Source organism: Rhincodon typus, unplaced genomic scaffold (genome assembly GCF_021869965.1).
Source record: "Rhincodon typus isolate 14 unplaced genomic scaffold, sRhiTyp1.1 hic_rhity00000616, whole genome shotgun sequence".
NCBI classification, from domain to species: Eukaryota; Metazoa; Chordata; class Chondrichthyes; order Orectolobiformes; family Rhincodontidae; genus Rhincodon; species Rhincodon typus.
The window spans coordinates 26,999-50,000 of NW_025966254.1; the positions used below are offsets into that span (position 1 = coordinate 26,999).

The following is a 23,002-nucleotide window of genomic DNA, read 5'->3' on the forward strand; positions in this document are numbered from 1 at the left end:
TGATTGTTCCAACCACTATATTGGTCAGGAAGGTGTCATCAAGCAGAACCTCTAACCTGGATCTATAGTTGCCCTGGCTGACACTCATGAATCCCAGGTAGGTCTTGGACTTAGTTGCCTCTGATCTGACATATACATGAACCACGAGCAACATTAGAGGTTCTCTACATCGCCTTGAATTATCTTATGGGGAACGTTTTGTCTGAACCAGACCTAAAATTGTGGAACTCTGGCAAGTTCTTGGATGAGTACCACCTCCATTGAAATCATCCACCAAGAAAGAATTAAACTTGATATTATTATGGAAACTTGACCCAAAGACTACAAGCTTTGATTTCAACCTTTGGTTCAAAAAGGTGACTGGTTCTAATCTTGGATGATGTCCTAATTCACTTATCTTTGTCAGCTTATTGGCTGTTCAGTTTTCTTTGATCAAATTACTTATTAGTCTCAAGGATTTTGCTGATTAAAGACAACCGTTAGAAATCTTCTACCTGTATTTAAAAATGGGGGTATACCAACTTTTGGCATAATACCTCAACACCTTCAAGGCATATCCTGATTGTTCAGTTTAATGTCTAAAAGTAATTGTTTTGAGTGCAAGCTTTCCTTCTATCCCTTTTGTTTTAGCTCATGGGTCAATCCTAAGTCTACTGAAGTTATCTATTTAATGGGGTTTTCTTATTTCTTTTTACACCATTTCTGTGGTTGACTGCAGACTTTGTATGGAAGGATAATTAAAACTGTCCTCAGGCAGGATGGACAACATTATAGTTCCACCAGTCAAAAGAAGCCACTTTTTTCTGTCTTGGATTCTTCTCTGACGTTCCAAGTACTATATAGGACTGATTCAAGTCCTTAATATTTTTCAGTCTGAAAAAAAAAAGTGATGGTTGATGCTCTTCAGGGAAGAGGGCGAAGGAATGTTCTGATGCCTTGGATATCCTGTTCACTGTAGTGAATTAGTTTTGTATTTCACAAATGTATGCACATCTTCAGATAAAATTGCTGGGGCTCCTTTGCATGCAAAACACTTTTTCTGGAACAGGATGAAGAAATGCTTGAATATTTTCAACAATACAAAAAATATTGATACCATTCGTTTGAAAATACACCAAAAATAGAAAACTAAGTGGTCCTAAATGATGATTAACTTTAAATTGAAAAAAAAATCCAGTTAGAAGGAAAATGCATTTACTTTAGGGTCAACGATATCAGTATGTAGGTCTGGATCTAAGCAACTTTCACAGGATATCAGCAGAGTATTGGGACTAAATCTAACCCTTTACAAGTTTCTGCCTCAATTCTTATTTCCCATTTAATTACATCTTTCCCAGAACCTTTTCCAATAACTATAAAGAAAAATATTCCAATACTTGAGGCATGAGAAGTCATTCTATCCAAAGCTAATAATGCAAAGGAACAGTTTATCCAAAATCAATTAGAAATTGGAGAAATGGTATATAAATGGATGAAAAGATAAAGGGTCAAGCTAATAACATTTTGTAGTTTGCAAACTGATAAATCATTAGTAACCCATTCTGCATCCTTTTCATTATCCAAAATAATAACCTTAAATTGTTGTTCAAGTTAGACAGACCTGAAAGATCTCAAAGCTAAAACTTTTCTAAACAACAAAATGAATATTTAGAAGTGAAAATCATAATAATGAATATTCAGCATCGACTTCAAAAGGGAAAATCTTGCTCGACTAATCCTGAATGTCTACTGTCTCTGTTACCTCCTCAAAGCAATGTAGTAGATGTAATTTATCTGGATTTTCAAGATAAGGTTATCCTTAACAATTTAATGAATAAAGGTTAGAGAACAAGGGGTCAGAGAAAAAGGGGCAAATGGACAGCTAGCTGGCTTCAGGACAGAAATCACAGTGGAATAAAGGTTGAAGAAATTCAGAGTGGCAGAAGGTGGGAAGTGATGTTCCATAGGGATGACTGCTGTTAACAATTGACATTAATGATTTGGACTTTAGAAACAAAGACAATTTGAAAATCTGCAGATGACAGGTATAGATACTTGGAAGCGATGGTGGTGAAAATCATCGACTCGGAGCAGATTGCAACGAATAGGAGGACATTAACAAACTTGCAGAAAGGGCAAATAATTGGCAAATAAAGATAAATGTTAGGTGCAACATCTTGTCAGGAAGGATAGGGAACTGACTTATTAATTGACAGGTGCAAGTCTAGGTGGGGAAAAGGACTAAAATGATCAAAAGTATAAATTCAACCATCATTAAAAAGCAGCACACAAGTTAGTAAGCTCATAAAAGCAAAACTAAGCATTTGTATTTTTTTTCTAGACGAACAGAATGGAAATGTAAGGGAGTTATGCTAAAGCTGTATTGAAATTTGGTTAGACTATTTAGTGACCTGCATGCCATTCTGGTTAGCATACTAGAAAAACTAATGAAGGGAACTGAGAGAATGCAGACAAGATTTATAAAAGATGACACTAGAAATGTACGGGTACATATCAGCAAAGGACTAGCAGATTGAGTCTCTTTTCTCTTGGGAAAAGAGGAAAACTGAGGGATGATCTTGTACATCTGAACTCCGCAGAAACATATTTCTCAAAAATTTTTAACAAACTAGAAATTAGAATGCTGGGCAAATTCTCTTCACTCTTGTACCGAATTACTCCCTTCATGCCCTACATGTTGGTTCTTTGAACAATTTAAAATGCAGTGCAATTAAATCAATGCAGGCTAAATTCTCATATTAGTTACATTGAACATCTCTTGGACTTGTAAATATTTCTCCACAAGATGGGTTCATTGTTTAGTACAATGGATGAACCTGTGACAGTTCCTTCACTTAACCTCCACAGATGGTTTTGCTGTTGAACATGAATACAGGCAAGGTCAAGGATGAGATTAGGCTATTCAACCCCTAAAGAGGTGCCCCTCTAAATTTCATTAACTCTCATCACAGCACTCAATTGCATCTTGAACAACAAAGCTTTTGTTTTTTTTATATTCATTGGAAGACTTTTGTAAATACTCAAAACTGGAAAAACTATTCCTGATCAGTTTTAAATTCACACCTGTCTTATTTCTTTTTGTGCACTTTGAAGTGCTAATCTTGGTTGGTTCTGTTCACACTGCCTCAATACTGTGCATATTAATTACTAAAGAAAGTTAAATTATTTTGACTGAAATGAAAGCATTGCAAAGTATACAAGTAGAAATTCATGCAAATTAAATTCTTATTAAATAATCTAAATATTACTCCTGGATTTCCCTTTCAGATACTGATTAATATGCATTTAGAAATTAAATATAATTGGCTGATGAACTGCTTTTGCTAATTTAAAACAATTTATGTGACATACTAACATCACTAATTTGGTATGAAACTGATGTATTCAGATAGAAAGAGACCAGTGAATAAAATTCTTCTAACCATCAGGCTGATATACTACTAAGAAAATTTGTTTTCTAGCCTCCAGTTTACAGTCTAATTTTTTTTTTTAAGAAGGTCCGTCTTTATTCCTGACAGTTGCTTAAACAACAACCTGGCGCTACAAAATTCAGTGGCCACTGAAGTTCGTGAAAGAAGTTGAAAGGTTTTATCTTTCAGAACATGATGCTGCAATCATTTCCTCTTAATCTACAAATACACACACTGATTACATTTTTAAGAAGTTAGGAAAATGAATTTAACACGTAGATGTTTTAGGAACCTATTTACTACACCATACCAATAAATTCAGATACTTGTTCCACTTGTTATGTAATAGAATTGCCAAGCAATCCAGTATGACAGACTGATGTCAGGAATGGAATAGGGTTGTCGGATAGACAATGTGCAGATTTTAAAGGTAAGAAAATACATTACTCAAAACGCAGTTAAACAGCTAAAATGCTAATCACAAACATCTTTTTGGTATACACTTCCTTTTATCATTTCTTCCTCATCTATGCGCTTACTTAACAAAGTTTCTGGTTTGCATTGGTCAGACGTTTGCATTGTGTGACTATCCAAATGCTGTCAAAACTCAATCAACCAGTACAATTAATATTAACATATATTGTTTCTGTTGCGCATGCACTTTTGATCTGAATCCAAACTCTATGAATCATTTGTAGAGAAGAAGCCAATAAGTGCAAAAGAAACACATACCAAAAACATGCTTGTTATTGGAAATATAGCAATTAAGCTGAATTTTGAGTGGAAGTTACATGTTGTGTTTTCCTGCCTTAAAACCTGAATGTTGTTTATCTGGTTACTCTGACCACTGACTCATCTTTGGGGAAGGCAAATGGTAGAGGATTGGGGATGAGGGTGGGGTGGAGATGATGCATATCATCATAGCATGACATAGTTTACAGCATAAACTCAGAGATCATAAGTTACAATGAAAATAATTAACAGTGCGCACACAGATGCAATTTTTTGAATATGTTATCAACATTAGTCTCAATTCTGGGAGAAACGATAAAGCAGATTATTTCCCCCAAATTTACTTATATTTCCACTATCGGACACCATCAGGAGCTAACTGACAGAACCCACTCCACTGGACTGTACTTCCTAGATAATTTAGTGACATGTACAATAGTCATATTGGATTCTTTCCTTCTCTCTCTCCGTATTCCTCATCCCAACATTACTCTTGTAAAGTTGGAAGAGAAAAATAGCAAATGGAGAACTGATACTGAAGAAATGTAATTCATGCATAACAGTTTCCTTGACAACGATTCCACCTTCAGCTGAAGCATTAGACTGTAGCAGCTTTATCAATGTATAGATTTCTCTTATAAAATCATTAGCACTAAAAGTTAATTAATCTCCCCAAATAATTCCAAATATCAGCATGATTTCTCCTCATTGTTTTATAACTCCCTCCAGGCACAATCTAATTTTAAAAGGTTACAATTTAGATTCATACTCAAAATGATTTCCCCATTTTAAACAGATGTGGTAGAAAAAACTTTCATGTCCACCAGTATATTCAAAAATCTGTGACAAATCACTGTATATGAAAGCTTAAGTGTGTACAAAAGCAACAGTCCTTTAAATTTTACTGTTATTTACTAGGTCCCTCTCCAAAGTAGATTCATGACTCAGATCAGAACACGTGGAGTCCAGGGACAAGTCATAGAATGAATAGCAAGCTGATGACAACACAAAACAGTAGAGGCTCAACTGTAGTTAACCAGATGGTGAAAAGGTGGGAATTGATGTTGTAGTCACTGTTGTATACCTTTACAAAACAATTTGGACTTGGAATTAAAAGAACAATTTCAAAATTTGCAGATCAACCAGAATTTTGGGGAAGGAGTATTATCAATTCAGAACCAGACTGTAACAGGAAAATATTAAAAGACTTGCAGACTGGTCATGTAACTGGCAAACAAATTTCAATATAGATATATGCGAGAAGTCCATTTGAGATTTTGGTAGGGAGATTAGAAGAACCACAAATACCTTCAAAAGTAAGAAGCTAACTTGGGTGTAGGAACATGAGGATCTGGGGCAATGGATACGGAAATCAGTGAAGCAGCGACACAGATTAATAAAATCATCAAAAAAACATTGGGATGCAATTCTATACAGACAGAACAGACAAGCAAGAGATGTAAACCCGTATGGAATCATAGTGAGACCACACGAAGTATAATTAACAGTTCTAATCTTCATTTTGTATTAAGTATATATAGGAACTAGAAAAGAGGCAAGATCAATTTACCAGTATGACAACAGAACTGAGGTTATGCCCATCAGGTTCAACAGTTTGGGGCTTTTAGCTCCAGCAAAGTTTGAATCGTTCCTTTACAGATGCTTTTAAAAAAAAAATGTAGGAGGGTTCAAAAGGGTATCATGGAAAAGATAGTTCTAATTGCAGTAAAGATCAGAACAAGGATTCATAAATATAAGAAAATCATTAATAAATACAATTGGGAATTCATGAAAAATGTCTTCACTCGAGATGGTTAGAATATGGAACTCTACCTCAAGGAGCAGTTATACTACAAGTAAGATGAGGCTAGATAAATACAGAGGGGGATGTGGAGATGTGGGGCTAGTTAATAAAGGGTAGAGATGTTGATGCAAAATATAAACACCAGCATGAACCTGGTGCACGAAACCATCAGTTTTGTGTTGCAAATGCCTTATAATAGTACGTATTTCTATATAACGGAATCATTAGATATTCTTTATTATTAACAAACTGTGTTCCAGCTTCATTCAATGATTTGATTATTACTAATGTTATGGTAAAATATTTGATATATTAAAAAAGAAATAACAACTTTTTTTAAAGGCTGTTTTCCTTCAAGTTTCCAATTGAAAGAAAACCATTATCTTGCATTTTGAGTAATTAAACTAGCTATTTTTGCAGGCACTGAGGTCTGTTTGAAATGTTAATGGACAATTCAACAGACAAAATTGTAATTTCCATCCATGGTCTGAGATGAAGCCCAGTCTCGTTACTAGGTTGTTTTCCATGAAGGAAAAACTGAACACTGTGGACTTAGGGAGAAACAGTTTCATATTCAAAATAAAGTGCACCCTTACAATGAAGAAACCCTTTTAGTATTCCATTCTCTAATACACGCTCGAAGACAACAAGGGTTCTACGAGTAATCATCTCACAAAGTATATGTTGCCAGGAATTTGCCAGAAAGAAACTCCAATAAGTGCCTTTAAAATGGCATACAGTATTTAACTACTTGTGAGCCAATCCAGTTATATGTAAATATTACAGTATTGGTACCTCACTTTTAGCTTAAATATATTTCATCTATAAATAAATCTAATATTTTAACCTAATTTTGGTACTCAATGGTGATACGTTTCCACCTTCAGAAATAACATGATTTTGCATGGATTTTCCAGTAAGCAAGTTTAATCAATTTGAAGTTAACCATTAAAATTCAGCTAATTCACTGGGGCTCAGTACATAGTATCAGCTTTTAAGGAGAGGGATGATTTAAGGAGACAAATATCTGAATTCAAATGCGAAATTTTTTAGAATAATTGAATTGAAGTTAGGTATATGCTCCATTGTATTCAAACATTACAGCTTCACAGCTTTTGAAATCTGATACAAAAACAAAGTTGCTGGAAAAGCTCAGCAGGTCTGGCAGCATCTGTGAAGGAGAAAACGGAGTTAACGTTTCAGGTCCGGTGACCCTTCCTCAGAACCGGACCCGAAATGTAAACTCCGTCTTCTCCTTCACAGATGCTGCCAGACCTGCTGAGCTTTTCCAGCAACTTTGTTTTTCTTCTTGATTTATAGCATCCGCAGTTCTTTTGGTTTTTATTTTGAAATCTGATAATTTACTAAGGTACAGAGCTTCTCAAGATGGTTCATTCATGTCTCATCTAATGCAATAACAAGTGATATCAAAAATTGAATACTTTTACTTTACACTAAGGCTTTCCCAAATGGCTGAACAGCATGTTGTAAAATCCAACTTTTGAGAAGTTCCACTCCTTATTTTGTCTTCCATCTCCAATTTGACAAAAAGAGCATCTGTGAAAGAGCCTGTTGGGAAAATCTCATTAATTGATACTGGCTATTCTGTCTTTGTCTTTGGGAGAAACATTGAACAGAGGTCCTGCCCGGCCTCCTAAACGAGTGTGAGCAATGCCACAACGCCACTAATTAAGATAGGTACAGCATGTTTTCCTCAAAACCCTGACCAACACAATCTGATTTAGCATTGTTCTTTGAAAGATAAATGGCCATTTAGTTCTTTGTTATTCACGTGATCATGGTATGCATACTGTCATATTTGCCAACTTAAGTAACTACGCTTCGATAGTAATTAATTGACTACAAAGTCCTTTATGATACATTGAGGGCCTAAAAAGAAGCATTTATACAATTTCTGTATTTTTCCTACCACAGAGCACAAATTTTAAATAAACAATAACAATTAAGAATTAGCAAGACTGTGAAAATACAGCCTGGTATCAAGGTATTCAAGGCTGCTTTCACCTTGACTTAATTGACAATTTTCTTAGAAAATTACCAACTGTTAGATTCCAAAAAATATCCTAAATACTATTAGTTTAAGCAAATTTTGTAATTATGTAATATAATGATGTGAAAATATTTATTATATCACATCAAAAATTTAGACTTCTACTTTGTTAATATGGCAGAGTTAAAATATAGCCTTGCCTCTGTGAGGTGAATTATATAGTAGCATCATCCAATGAAAGCATTTTTATTCTTTGACTTAAAGCATCCTATCAATTTAAGTTGCATCAGTCATGTTTTAGTGGACCCAAGGTCACAACTCAAATCAGGCACTAATTAACAATCTTACAACAGAAGGATTACTAGTATCCTTAGTTGCAAATACAAACTGGTGTTGTAGGGGTTGCGCTTGACAGTTTCATTAAAAGAGGGGCTTTACTCTGCAGGTGATTGTGTTGCTCCCGACGGTGGAATTTTTTATATTTGGACTTGAAAAGAAATTTAAAATATCCAAAAACAAATCCCCAAAATTGTTCATTTCTAAATTTAATTTCTGATCTACAACAATAAACTAAAACAAATTACTTATTTTGTACAACGGAATGATCCTAAACGTTCATTATGATTAAGTTTACTTATCACAAGCCACCAGTTTTGAGTTTATGTAGCAAGTCTAACTAACAACCAGATGATAGTAAAGATATTTCTACTTTAAGTTCAAAATCTTACATTTCTATAGTGACCTCATCATGGCAGTGCGATATACTTATTTCACTAAAAACATGCAGGATGTAATCAAATTACAAAGCAACACAGCTGACTAGGGCAAGGGATTTCAAAATGTTTTGACAGCATAGGAAAGGTTTTATGGCTTTTGCCATGGCTGTGCAAAACAGTCAAATCGTAGTGAAATCCTGATATCTGCTGTGATTACTTGGATAGTATTACTTAGTGAATCTAAACAGAAGGGATTGGAATCACTGAAAGTAATCTCTAAGATTTGGTAAAATTCAGCCTTATATAATCGCAGGGCTTGACTTAGACAATCACAGCAAAGAACCAGGACGAGTTGGGCCGAAGGGTCTGTTTCTGTGTTTTATTTCAATTGTTTTTTGGGCATAAGCCAAAAATATGGGGAAGGGGGAACATACATCAAAAATAAAAACTCCAAGGTGAAAAAATGCTGGTGAAAAACATGAAAACAGCACTGATAGAAATATGGAATCATACCGCTTACGCGTTTTATTAGCTAGGCTCAACTCAAAAAGAAAATAAAATTGAATCAAAACTAATAAAGCATCTGTATCCCAATATGGAAAAGGTGCAGCTGGTTTGATTTTAGTTCTCAAATACATGTCCATACATTTTTATACAGATAAGCTGGCCATATTGACAAACACACCCTTTCCATCATCTTAATGGAATTCAGCAAACTTGGAGTCTAAGCAAAGGAACTTTTGTACAGCTTAGGGGCCTCAAATGTATTATTTTAAGTAGTTCCTTCACATGTTTACTCTACTAATCAAATATGTATGACAATAGAATTCATCACCTGGAGGAAGTTGGGTTGCATGGTGGCACAGTGAATAGCAGTGCCTCACATAGCCAGGGACTCAGGTTCAATTCCAGCCTTAGGCACAGTTTGCACGTTCTCCCCATGTCTGCATGGGTTTCTGACAGGCGTTCCAGTTTCCTCCCAAGCTCCAATGTGTGCAGATTTGGCTGTGCTAAATTGCTCCTTAGTGTCCAGGGACGAGTAGGCTAGGTGGATAGGCCATGGTATATGCAGGGTTATGGGGATAGGATGGAGTGTGTCTTGGTGGGGTGCTCTTTAGAGGATCAGTGCAGATTTGATGGGCCAAATGGCCTCTGTCTGATTGCAGGGATTCTTGATTCTATGACCTAAAGTACAGGAATAGTATTAAGTAGTTCTGAATATTTAAGTGCACTTGTTTATGCTTTGTATGCAACATGGGATTTACTTTGTAAAAGTCTTTTTTGCCCAAGCAACAGTTTGTTTATACTGAATTAACACAAATTAAATGATAGCTTCATACCTGGTGTGAAATTATTGTAAACTGGAAATTTTCTATGCATTATCTGGGGAGTAAGCAAGATAGTACTTCAATTCTAAATTGCATGTGAATACCATATTTTACTCTTTTAAGTTATCCATGTCTGGTAATTTAAAAATGAAGTACAAAGCTTTAGCGTGTTTAAATAGGTAACAAGTCGATAAGAGTATGAAAACCATTTGTCTTTTCTAATTCTTCCTTTTACAGAAGTCTTTATTTACAGAATGAGCAATGGAAAGCCACAAAAGTTGCTCACTGTGATGCACACTTAGCCTCAAGTTTACTTTAAATATAAATTGTTTTGTTTGGTTTTTGATCCTTTACAAATGCCTTGTTTATATCTTCCTCATTTTAAAATTAACATACTTCAGACAAATTTACTTTGCGCCAGAGACTTGATGGTAATTTGTCATTACTTAATCATTACTGCTGGAACTATAAATATCAAAAAGGGATTGATTTTTAAAGCATACACAAAGTAGAAGCTCATGATGTAGAGGATGACATTAACATAGACTGAAGATTGGCTGACAAAAAGCACAGAGGTATGCATAATGGGTCTTTGATTGGCAGGATGCAACAAGTGGATGCTTCAGGAGTGCACGTGGGGCCCTTAACTTTTTACAATTTATATCAAGTGCTTAGATGAGGAGAAGCAAAGTCATGGTAGCTACATTTGTAAATGATACAAAGATAGGAAAGAAAGTAAGTATGTTGTGAGGAGGTCACAGGAATGTTGTAAACAAATATAGATAGGTTGGGTCAGTGGGCAAAAATCTGGCAGATACAATATGGAAAATGTCAAGATGTTCACTTCTGCAGGTACAATCAAAAAGAGTATTACTAAACAAAGAATGACTACACAATTCTGAGCTGCAGAGGAATCTATGTGGTACAGTGCATGAGTCATAAGAAGTTAGTATACAAATACAGCAAATAATTAAGCAGGCTATGTAAAAATATTTTATTATGAGGATTTGAACATAAAATTAAGGATGTAATGCTTCAGATGTACAGGAAATTGGTATGATCACATCTCAAATACGGTGTGCAACTTTGTCTCCTTATTTAAAGGAGAATGCAAATGCACTGACAACAATTCAGACAAGGCTCACTAGATTGATAGCTGGAATGAGCGAACTGTCTCATAAGGAACAGTTAGACAGGCCAGAGATAGTAGGAACTGCAGATGCTGGAGAATCTGAGATAACAAGGTGTAGAGCTGGATGAACACAGCAGGCCAAGTAGCATCAGAGTTAGACAGGCCAAACCTGTTTCCACTGGAGTTTAGAGAAGTGAGGGATGATTTAATTGAAATGCATATGATCTGGAGTCGTTTTGACAAGCTGGATTGTGGAAAGAATGTTTCATCTTGTGGGTGGGTCCAGAAGTAGGGAGCATTATTTTAAAATTAGAAATCACCCTTTTAGGAGAGAAATGAGGGTTTTATTTCCTATCAGAGGGTTATGTTACTTTGGAACTCTGTCTCAGATGACGAATGTAGATTGATTCCCTTGTCTATCATGAACCAAAGGTTATTCAGGGAAGAGGGGAATTTAAAACACAAACAGATCAGACATGATCTTATTCAATAACAGAGCAAGATCAAGGGGCTAAATGGCCTCATGCTGCTCTTAAATCATACGTTTGACTTACGCAAAGTGATGCAAGAAACTAAGCAAAACAAGATTTAATGGTTATTGACAGGCCCCTCTAAAATTCAGATACTTATGGAAAGTTTGATACCAATTGCATTCAATTGACTACGATTGTCTAGCTATGATCAGTCTCAAATAAGCAGGCAAAGGGGAGCATTGTAAAAAATTAGGCTTAAAATAATTCAAGACTCGAAAACATTCTTTACAGGAATATAAATTGTAGGCTGTTTCAGGGCTTTATGTGAAACAATTGTCATGTTAATAAGTAGTTGTCTCTGAACTTTTACTACTGACTTGGGAAGTGGACAATACTGTAAATGTTACCTTTCAATAACTATCATTTTTATTGCCAATGGTTGCAGTGATATTAATTGGCTAAGACAAATTTAAAATATCCCTTTCTAGTCTAGCAATAATATTTCAAAATGAATAAAGTACAATGTCATATTATCTAGAATTATAGCTAAGACTCACTTAATATTTAAGGACTGAGTACTACTTCTATAGTAGGAAGAAAATTTGCAAATTTTAGTCCTAACAATTTCTCTTGAAGTGTTAATTGAGGAATGTGTCCAATGTTACCAAACTCTGATAAATTCCATTAAGTCAATATGCAATGGAAGCTTGCAAGTGTATATGGCCAGCGAATATCAATATTTTGGTATTCCTCTATTACATTTGGATAATTTCAAAAAAATCTGCAAGCCATTTGCATCTTAAAAATACATTCCAACAAAATAGTCTACCACCAAAGATTCTCAAAAGGAATTTATTAGGATTGTGAAAATACAACAAAAAATATTTCTAAAACTTCTAAAATTAACTTTATTTCTGACAATTAAAAATTAAATCAGCACCATGCTTAATTGATATTAAATGGCAGTAAATCAGTCAAATATTTTAGGTAAAAGTTTTGAAACAGACTGGAAAGATAATAATGGTATCACATTTTGACACTTAGCAAGTTTTACAAACTGAGACTTTAAACTTAAAGCAAAGAAACTTACTAGCATACTATTTTTGGTTTCCTTTTAATTGATTCCTACTCACATACTGTAAACAGTAAATTAATTCCAAATTTGATTCCTTGCCAAAAATGCATTCCTTATGCACAATCAATTTTCTTTGATAATAAAAGTGCCTTGCTTTAAAGAAGTTGGTGAAGGTTGGAATTTACCAATTTAAAATTAAGAAGTTAAACTCATGTACAGTCAGGCTTGCAGGGAAAAATGAAAGAAATTAAAAGTACAAATATTTAAAAATATGACTTATTGCACGCCACTCATCTATTAAATTTAGTCACAACACCTTTTAAATCTGTGGCACCTTACAAAATGATGGCTATTAATGCAGCAGGCTTCTACTCAACTTTAATGCACAATTCAGGCCAACTCTAACCACTTGGCTACAAGTCAAATAAACTGCAAAATTCAGAATTGTATTTTTAAACAAATAATCCTACTCTAAAATTCTGCACAGATTTAAATATTAGAAAATAGTTTTGTGGATTATTTTTGAGCCATATTAATTGTCACTGCTTGTATGAAAATAGCCACATTTTAGGTTCTTGATCATTGAGAATATGGTGGGCTTCAGAAGAGGCAGAATGGCTTTCAGTAAATATCATTAAAGCCAGTATCACTATTCTGATTAAAGCCAATGTATCTTCGAACTGCTGCACTGCAAAGCCGCTGGCACTTGAAGCAAACTGGCAAGCACACAAATTCAAAATCACATACAATATATGAGTGGAGGTGGGGCAGGGTATAGGTCACTACTTGAAACAAGGGCTGCTACAACAATTGTTATATAGTCTGTAAATCATTAAATAATGTACTTCCATGAAATAAGTCATCTATGATTGGATTCATATGAACGTATATTTTATAACTCTGCTTATTAATTTGTTTTACATTCTTCGTCAAAATCAAGTAAAACTACATATGATTGCATTTACCGATCTTGTCCTGCTGTAATTTTATTTTCAAATTAATTCTCCATCTCCATAAAGTCTGTTACAGTGCAAGCTGGATTACTTTATCCCAGCTTGGCAATAGTAAATCAGATTCTGCATGACTTGTTAATACCAAATATGGGGATTGGATTGGAGTGGACTGGGAAGCCATCAGAAATTTTGGAAGGCTGATCAAAATTTGGGTTCCAAAGCAATTGCCTATTCTATACATTGGATTTATTAACAACAAATTTTACAGGAAACTTTGTAAATATATCTGATATTCAATACTAATATATTGATCTGTATAATTACAATTGAACAGTGATAGGGTTAGTGATGTTTATTGCCCAGTTTCACACTGGTTAGAATACCTCTGAAATGTTGTGCTACAGAAATATAAACCTTCAGATTACAGTAGCACCTAACTGTTTTTGCAAGTAATAAAAGGCAACTGGCAGGGCAAGTACTGGCAATGTCTGTTAAACACAGCATTATATAAAAAAAAAACCCCAAAAAAGCATCAAATGTTACACTAAAAATTCCTTAATGTTACATTGTCATTTGCGCTGAATCTTGGAAACCCTCAAATGATAGATGAGAAATATTTAGATTCACAACTATCAAGATATAATCAACTATAAATGGCTAAACTCTTCCACTAAACAATGAAGTATGAATGTGCTTAACAGTAATATTTAGTACCTCATTGTATACATTTTACTGTACAAGGATTTAAAACATTTCTTATGCAAAGTGCGGCTCTGATTTAAATGACTTGAGCCAGGAATCATTGTTTACACATGTTTAGATCAAAGCAGCCCTTGCTTTACACACAATGGGAAAGCATAGTTCTTGAAATTTTACCACAATGGTTGTAAAATTCTATAAACAAACCACACAAAAGCCGAATAGTCTAAACTATAAAACAAGGAATTTTATCTCTACATAATCCCAATTGACAAGGTCACAACTGACTGAAGAACTACAGAACGAAAACTGGGAAAAACCCAGCAAAAACAAAAAAGACCTTTACAGTGATTAGTGACCTAAAATGTATGTAATACTTTCAATTTGCCAGCAACAGATAATCCACACGAATGCAACAGTCACTAGCAACCAGTAAGACGCAAAACATTTTCATAGGTTGTACGACAATAAAACAAATCAAATTATGTATATAGTGTTAATACTGTGATATTATAAAGTGCAGAATAATCTGTGCCTTTAGAATGTTCTAAAATATGATATTAACCAAACAGGAAATGTAATCTGGAAGAGTTGGCCCCAATAAAATGCTGTCATTGACACGTCATTTGCTGAGATTCCCACTTAACATTAAGTCAACCCCTTCCCCCACAAAGTAAATAAATGCAATTTCCTCTCTTTACAGGTAACAGTAATTCAGGCAATAGCTTGCTACATGAATGCACTCACATTAAAAGTTCCCTATCAATTGTTAATTATGTACCATCTGATAGAATGCATATAATTTGACAACTAATCTAAATACATTAAATACCAGTAACTCACATTCACAGTTAAGAGCAAAATTATCATAACCTAACTTAAAATGTGCTACTTGCTTTGTTAATCATAGGTTAACATTTGTCTGTAAAAATCAAACAACTTTGCAGTTCATTTAAATGCCTTTTTTAATAATTTGCTTCATGTTCACAGAAGTTCCACTGACCAGTTTTATATGTTTAAGGTCCAGATGCAATGCATATTGTATAAAAGAGAGCACTTCTTAATAGTTTTACCTTGCATGAATAAACCTATGTACCTTTTAACTCTACAGACTTCTGCATTACATTTAACAAAGCTCAGACACACAGCATGCCTAGCCCTCATATATACACATCTCTAATCACAGGTATATAGGGTGTCAAATATACTATAACCTCCGTATAATGTTTGAAATTTGGTAACAAAATGAGAAAACTAAAAATATTATTTACGTGTTCTTCTAAAATATCTCTCATTTTGTGCTAAGTCAAATGTTAGCTCACATGAAAAGGACTTATTTCATTATAATTCAGCATATTATCTGACGATTGCAAACACTTTTAATAGCTTGAACGTGTACAAAAGTCTTGGTTAATTAGGGAAATAAACACTCAGTTTTTTTTTTAATCAAGTAGGAAACACAGTTCATAATGTTATTACTTAGCAGCTGCTTACGGTTTACACGGTTGATAAGTGGACGAACATCCAGCGATGGGTGACAAGTCGAACTGTCAGTTGTGGAGGTTTGGTGGGTGGTGCTCCCTCGTAGTTAAACAGTTACAGTTTTACAGGAAGTGTTTTTTTTATTACAGTTTTATCAGTCTTCCTCCCCATCATCTCCGGGAGCTTCTTCTTGCTGTTCAGATCTTTTCTCCCGCTGTCTCTCCTGTATTTTCTTCATCTCCTCTGCGTATTTACTGAAAGTATTTCCAAACTTGGCCCACACTTTGTACGGTATCGTGATAGAATTGCGGTATGATGGTTTCACCTCACTTACTCTCATAAAAACGCCATACTTGTTTGACCCAACGTCAAAGAAAAATCGTTTGTTGTCCACAGTGAGAGATGTCCCTTCGGGTAACTCAGTGGGTTCCTCTTCGATGCCATAATCGTCGATGAGTTTAGCGAGTGCATCACGGAATTCAATCAGCCCCTGAGCGGGAAGGGCGATAGTCTGACCCTGCGAGCCAAGGCCGTGTCCCCGGTTCACGGTTTGGCGGATCCGTAGGAACCGGCCTCGCTGGTTCTCTTTTAAATCCATGTAATATTTGCGGTTTTCCCGCACCAAGAATTCACTTTTCAGAGCTCGCCTCGGCTCGTCCGTCTGCATGTCCGGGTTACTGGGGCCGAGCTGTGCGTAATGTTCGATGAAATCGCCCAGGTAGTCACGGAACTCCACAGCAACAGACATCGAGAGAGTTAGGCGACTTTTATTGCCTCCTGCTCCCACCTCCGCTATCTTCAGAAAACGGCCTTTGACATTCTGCTTCACGTCCAGGTAGAAGCGCTTGTTCTGAATGTCCACTCTCTTGGAGGCCAGTTCCTGCGTCTCCTGCTGCAGCTGCTGCAAGCTCGAGCTGATCGCCCCCTGCTCGCTTCCACTGTCTCTATCCGCCATGATGGTAGCCTTCTTCCAAACTCCCAGCAGCCGGCGATCTCGCGAGACTGCAGCAAGGGAGGAGACATTTCGTTAGAGCCGCTCTCATTGGTCAAGACCGTCAGAAACCCCCGCCACCCGCCAATCAGCAGTTCCTTTACAAGCTCCCGACCTCCCAGACTGCCTCCAACTGCTCAAGTATCGCAGCAAAGCAGCTGATGTCTGCCCTCGACAAAGTGAGACATTGAACACCGATCAGAAAGGCTAAAGTGATGGGACAGCGTTTGCTTCCCCCATTCCACCACCATAAGCATTTTTCATCATTCCCATTTCGCAACCCTAGCTAATTGTCCGATGCAAGTGAAAGTCTGCCAACATTAAAACATAATATGCTAATTTTGTAATAGGTGTTTGCTATCTGACAATTAACGCGATTTTGATAACCATTCAGATTCAACAAACGCTGAAGCATAAACACATGAGAAACATAATGCGACTTATGTTGTTATGGTGCATATAAATAACTATACTTGATAAGCAAAATGGCTGCATTCCCCAGCAAATGCATAAAGCTATTACATATATAGTAAATAAATCAATAGCACTTCGTGTGTTGGGAGTGACACTTCAACTAATCACTGATGGTATTTTGTTTTGCACATGAAATATTTTGCACATCTTAAGCCAGGCTATAATACCAGACATTGCCTTTTATCAAAAACTGCAAAACCATCAAGAACATTCAAATTAGTAGACTACATTTTTCCTGTTTACCGTAAATGTTTAAATATGGAAATACAGGCATTCACCTATTATACTCCATTACCTTCACAATGAACTGTAACCTTTTCACACAATTCATTAATTGTATACCCTTCCACGATAATTTGCCAAGAAATTACATTACAGTGAACAATTGCTTGCATATTGTGTATTTGTTTTCACTGAACTTGGCGTTAATGTGCAATAATTGTATTTATCATATATGAAGTGTCATCCCATGTTCCGAACAAATCGCATTTAATACATTAATTTGGATTGAAAATCAACATCTCGAGATACATGCTAACGTTCGACATAATACTAACGATGCTACAAAAATATAACTGAAGAAAAGCCTAGAGGCGCAAAATTGTAAGGTGATTATCCTTCTCGTCATGTTTACATATTGTTTGTCAAGATGAAATGTAACGAGAGTAGTTAAGGATTTTCAAGATCTTCCAAATAATTCAATATAAATATTTACATATTCTATTAGATAGTTCATAAACGTATGATCAATATGAATCTTAACTTTTATGACATTTCTTCAAACATACCCTAAATACTAGAAAGCACCGCCTTCTCAATATTTTCATGGTTAATACAATACGTAACATCATCTGCATTTCACGAAATGGTCCTGGAAATGATCCTAACCGCTTGCGACTCAAAGAAAAATCGACAGATTATAAACTTTCACAAGAAGGGCATCAATAACTAGAAATACTAATTTCGATAAAGTATGTTTGTGATTAAAAGTAACAAAAATACTGTTGTATGTCATCGTCATGCATCAAAATCTATATATCCGTAGTTCGCACGGGGCTCCAAATGTTCACAGAACATTACATTTATCAATTTTATTTTCTAAGCCCAAAGTGTAACTACACAAACAAATCTGATCTCTATTCCATGAAATGAATTGAAGTTTATATGTGATTAGTTAAACAGTCATAATAATGCTACATTTAAGGAGGAAAGGGTGCCTTGTATACTTCGTTTGCTCTTGTTAGATGCGCGAATATTTTACTCCCTGTAGTTAGTTATGGCAAATCAAATCAAAGCCCAGATGACAATCTATGTTGCATAGTTTCAGATTAAATTATTCAATATGCTAAAACATTACCTTTTTCTCATTTCAGGTAACTAATTTCTTTACTTTTAATAAAATAATGTATTTTGTATTTATCCCAAGAGAAAACGCTGGTGGGTAAGGGCTTCGCCATCACCGCACTTCAGGCATCACACTCTGTGGGGCAGTATTGATGGACCAGTTGGTTTTCTCCCTGGTTGTCACTTTCGTATGTTCGTACAAGTTTGAAGTTTAAATGAGTACGTTAACGCGATTTGAAACTAAATTGGTTAGGAAAGGGCGCAGGTTTGAAATCAGACCGATCGGGGTATTGGTCAAAATGCATTTCTGCAAACGCTAAAGCTCGCGGTTGATAAGCAACAATGAACAAAGTTTTCTGAGGGGAATTCGGAAAGTCTGATTTCTACACTGCAGTTAAATTTCTCAATTATACTCACATAAGAAATCACTGTTTTGAATTTACATCAGATCCAAATGGAATATACGTCTTAAAGAAGCTTGTGAAACGAATTACCGGCCATCTGGAATGATTTTATTTCCAACAGCGGAAACGAAATTATTCAAACTCCAATGCTTAAGCAATGTCAAATATTCCCATTCAAATCTGTTATTTTGCAACGGCTTATTTTACTTCAGATAACATCTGCAGCATTTATAATTCATTCACCCAAAACCTAAGGCGCGGATGATCGGAACTCCCGTTCCGTTTGTAATTTATTCATCAATATACCCGCTGATGGGAAAGTTCTTTCCCTTTCAAAACAATTTAGTTACTCAAAGTGCTAATATTAGAATGATTTAAAATTGGCATCTTTTCATCTTTAAATTGATTACTGTTGATTTCCTCACACGGACAGACACAGAATTTTGCAATGAACAAGGGGTCTTCACAATACCCTTAACCGGCAATCAGAATGACCCCTTCATTCTAAATAGATTCGATTAAATAATGCGCCCAAACCACTTCAAGCTAGACAACGCAATTATGATGTCAGGAATGTGTTTTGCTCTCCTCTAAATTTATGGGGCAACATTGGTACAAGCAATGAATAGGCTACAACGACAAACGGTTACTTTTTCCAGCAGTACTTTTCTCTACAATTCGCCCAACTGATCCATTCTTTCAACTTCATTCTGACGAGAAACTTAGTTTCATCCACTGCAGGGAACGAACATTTGGTGCAATTTTTACTGTTGACAAATTAAGATAGAATTGTCGCCTAGATGTCCCCTTACTGAAAATCTTAACTGCTCTTAGTTGCTGAAAAGAGTAAGAAATATGAGGTTTATCACTACTTTAAGACTTTGTATTCATAGCTTTATTTGAGCGTTTTCTTATCACAAATCCCTCCGCAAAAGATTTTGCGTACAAACAACATAAAACTCTGATGTAGTTGCTCGAATTTATTATCATGATGACATCAAAACAGAAACGCTGGACATGCTCATCAAGTCTGGCAGCATCTATGGAAAGAGAATCAGTTCATGTTTCGAGTACAAGATTATTATTATTGGTCTCCAGACATTAATTTTTCTTTCCACAGATGCTGCCAAACTCGCTCAGCATTTTCTGTTTTTATTTCAAATTTCCAATATCAGCAATATTTCGCATGGGTTATTTTCAATATGTTACAATAACATCAGCACATTTTTGTATTCACTCGTGGGACTTGAGTGTCGCTGACTGGACCAACAGTTATTGCCCATCCCTAGGTGCCCTTGAGAAGGTGGTGGTGAGCTGCTTTCTTGAACCTTTGCAGTCCAAGTACTGTAGGTAGACTCACAATGATGTTAGGGAGGGAATTCCAAGACCTTGACCCAACTACACTGAAAGAACGGCGTTATATTTCCAAGTCAGAGTGATGAGTCGCTTGGAGGGGAACTGGCAGGTGGTGGTGTTCTCATATATCTGCTGCTCTTGTCCTTCTAGATGGAAGTGGTTGTGGCTGTGGAAGGCGCTGTCTAAGGATCTTTGTGAATTTCTGCAGTGCATCAAAGAATGGGCATCACATTCAATTTGTCTACTAGTCAAATATACAATTTTGTGGAAAGTTTTTTGCAATAAATAGTGCATTTGAAAAGTGTGAAATAGTTTTAAAAATAGATTATCTGTAAGATATGGAGAAAGGTAAACAGTATTTCCCTTGACTTGCAAATAATGTACTTCAAAATAATCGAGTGAAAAAACCATTGCTTTCAAATGTTTTAAAATGAGGCTGTTTAATCTATTTAAACTAGCAATCATTAAGCTTAAGGTTTTGTAAAAGCGTCTACAAATTACTCCTTAGATAAGTACCTCTAAAGACAAACAGCGGGTACAATTTTTCGAGGACAGTTTTATAAAGTTAAGTTCCTTAATCACAGTATTCTTGAGGTATGAACTTAAAGCATACATGCGCTTTATACACTACAATCTAGGGAATAAAAATCCAAATAAAAATTATACACTACGCCCTTTAAACCCTGAAACCTCCTGAACAAGTTATATTGCTTTGGAGTTGGATTTTGTGACTTAGAAAGATGGTTTGTCGTCGACGCTTGACCAAAGTGCACACGCGATGATAGCTTATCTTTTCCGCGGGAGACAATGTAAGTTAACGTAGAGCCAGAGAAGTCAACTTCGGGGACTTTGGTTATAGAAATGTGACCAACACCAAAAGCAATCAAAACTCGTTTTCAACAATAATTCCTGAAGCCATTTATGTTAGTGTTTTCTTAAAGAAGAAGAAGCCAGGCGAGTTGATGCGACGATTATCTGCATCTTTACCTCTTTGTGTGTCTATAATCTGTGTTTGTAAACTTTAAGGGAACACACTGAAGATAACGCTGAACGCGCTTTCCTATTTTAAGTGCCACATATTTCTCACTCCAGGTTTTTCAAACTGGTTTACTTCCAACCAAAATTAGTAAATCAGTTACTACAAACAGTCTCACAAGTTAATTACCAGGGTTTTCACAGAAAGGCGATAAATGGTTTTGCTCTGTTTGTCAACTGCTAATCGAAATCTTGAACAACGTAATGAAAAAGGCCCATAGGTTATCGATAGCTTATATGTTTTACCAAAAAGGCATTTTAATAGATTCCAATTAGATTGCGGTTTTATTCATAGAGGTAAGATAATAAGCTATTTCGCAACTAAATAGGATAAATTATAGCCAAGGCAAAAATAATGACTAATATTTAAGAGATCAAAAATTCAGCAGTTATCTGGATATTTCACAAAATCTGTTTTATTAAAATCTGCAATCAAAGTACTATAAGAATTTGCTTTTAAGTCCAAACCATTTCTCTTAAAAAGAGACAGAAACCTTTTTTTTTCTAAAATGCAGAATGATATTTTTATATTTCTTATATTGACAGTCTATGAATCATAGCACAATACATTAACACTAAACATTCATAGGCATTTCATTGAAGCAGAGCTCCTTCCACCAATAGGATGGGACTTTTATAACCCAAAACTGAGCTAGTAATATTATTGACAATATAGCCCCCTTTAAAGAAATGAAGGAAATGTATAATACGCACTTGACATGCAGTAAAGATTATTAAAATAATAAACAAGAGGGCTGCGACCTTACCCTGCAGCTTTTCTGCCCGCAGACTTTGCAGATCTAGGTGTGATTACCTGTCAGAACTATGATGGCCGAACAGTGAAGTGCAGTTTATTAGGAAGGCCTGATCAGAGTGCTGCCACCTTGGCACAATCGATGGTGAGAGAAGAGAAAGCGACTCGTCTCACGACATCACGTTCTCCTGCGTCCGACACGGTCTCCAGTACGTCAGGGCAACGTACTGCATAGGCCCGGAACTTTCACCAGGAATCGGGGAGACAGAGGAATATCTGCTGTTCTACTTAGAAAGTCATTTGTACCGAGACAAGGATATATTTTTTCTCCCCATTCGCTCAACGTAACGGTACATTCGTATGTTTTTTTTCTGCAGAGGGTGAGAGTCCGAACGCAAATGGAAAGTAGCTACCGTACTGCAATTCTCTCGTGGAAGTCGCCATAGTACTCTGCTAGCAGTGCAGCCAAACCCGCAATTAAATGGTTTTTCATTCTGCAATTTCTTGATGTGAGCTATGCAGTGTTTCTGATAACCTCGCAGGTGCCTCGAGGAAGTGATTCTCGCGTGTTACACACAAGAAAACTAGCATTTATAGAGTTGTGAAATGTACCATTTCTAGTACTATATAGTTACAATGGAAACTGCCAGAGGGGGAAGAAATGACAATATTGTAATTCAGCCCCAAATTGAGGGTCTAAGTTGTTGACATATGGTAATAGCTTTGAAAGCTTCTGGAAATAATTTTTCAGTTTAACGTATCAGTTACCACAATCTCTTTTGTGTTGATCCCCCTGCGCATTCTTGTGCCTGTGCAAATTCACCAAATA

At 35.8% G+C, this 23,002-nt stretch overlaps 1 protein-coding gene across 3 annotated transcripts in view; it reads right to left on the reverse strand.

Annotated features, from left to right (window-relative positions):
- LOC109930319 (transcriptional activator protein Pur-alpha) overlaps window positions 1-22,333 on the reverse strand; it is a 34,307-nt gene extending 11,974 nt beyond the window's left edge. The window contains exons 1-2 of one of the 3 annotated variants that reach the window (XR_007266292.1): window positions 22,187-22,333; window positions 15,828-16,817 (exon numbers count right to left, since the gene is read on the reverse strand). Coding sequence is in view for 2 of the 3 variants with exons in the window: in XM_020529826.2 (XP_020385415.1) it covers window positions 15,970-16,770 (801 nt within the window). In the remaining variant the exon portion in view is untranslated. Of the gene's footprint in view, window positions 1-15,280; window positions 16,818-22,186 lie in introns of those variants that run through there. The other 2 variants (XM_020529826.2, XM_020529827.2) reach the window with 2 other exon arrangements.
- Window positions 22,334-23,002: the final 669 nt, after the last annotated feature.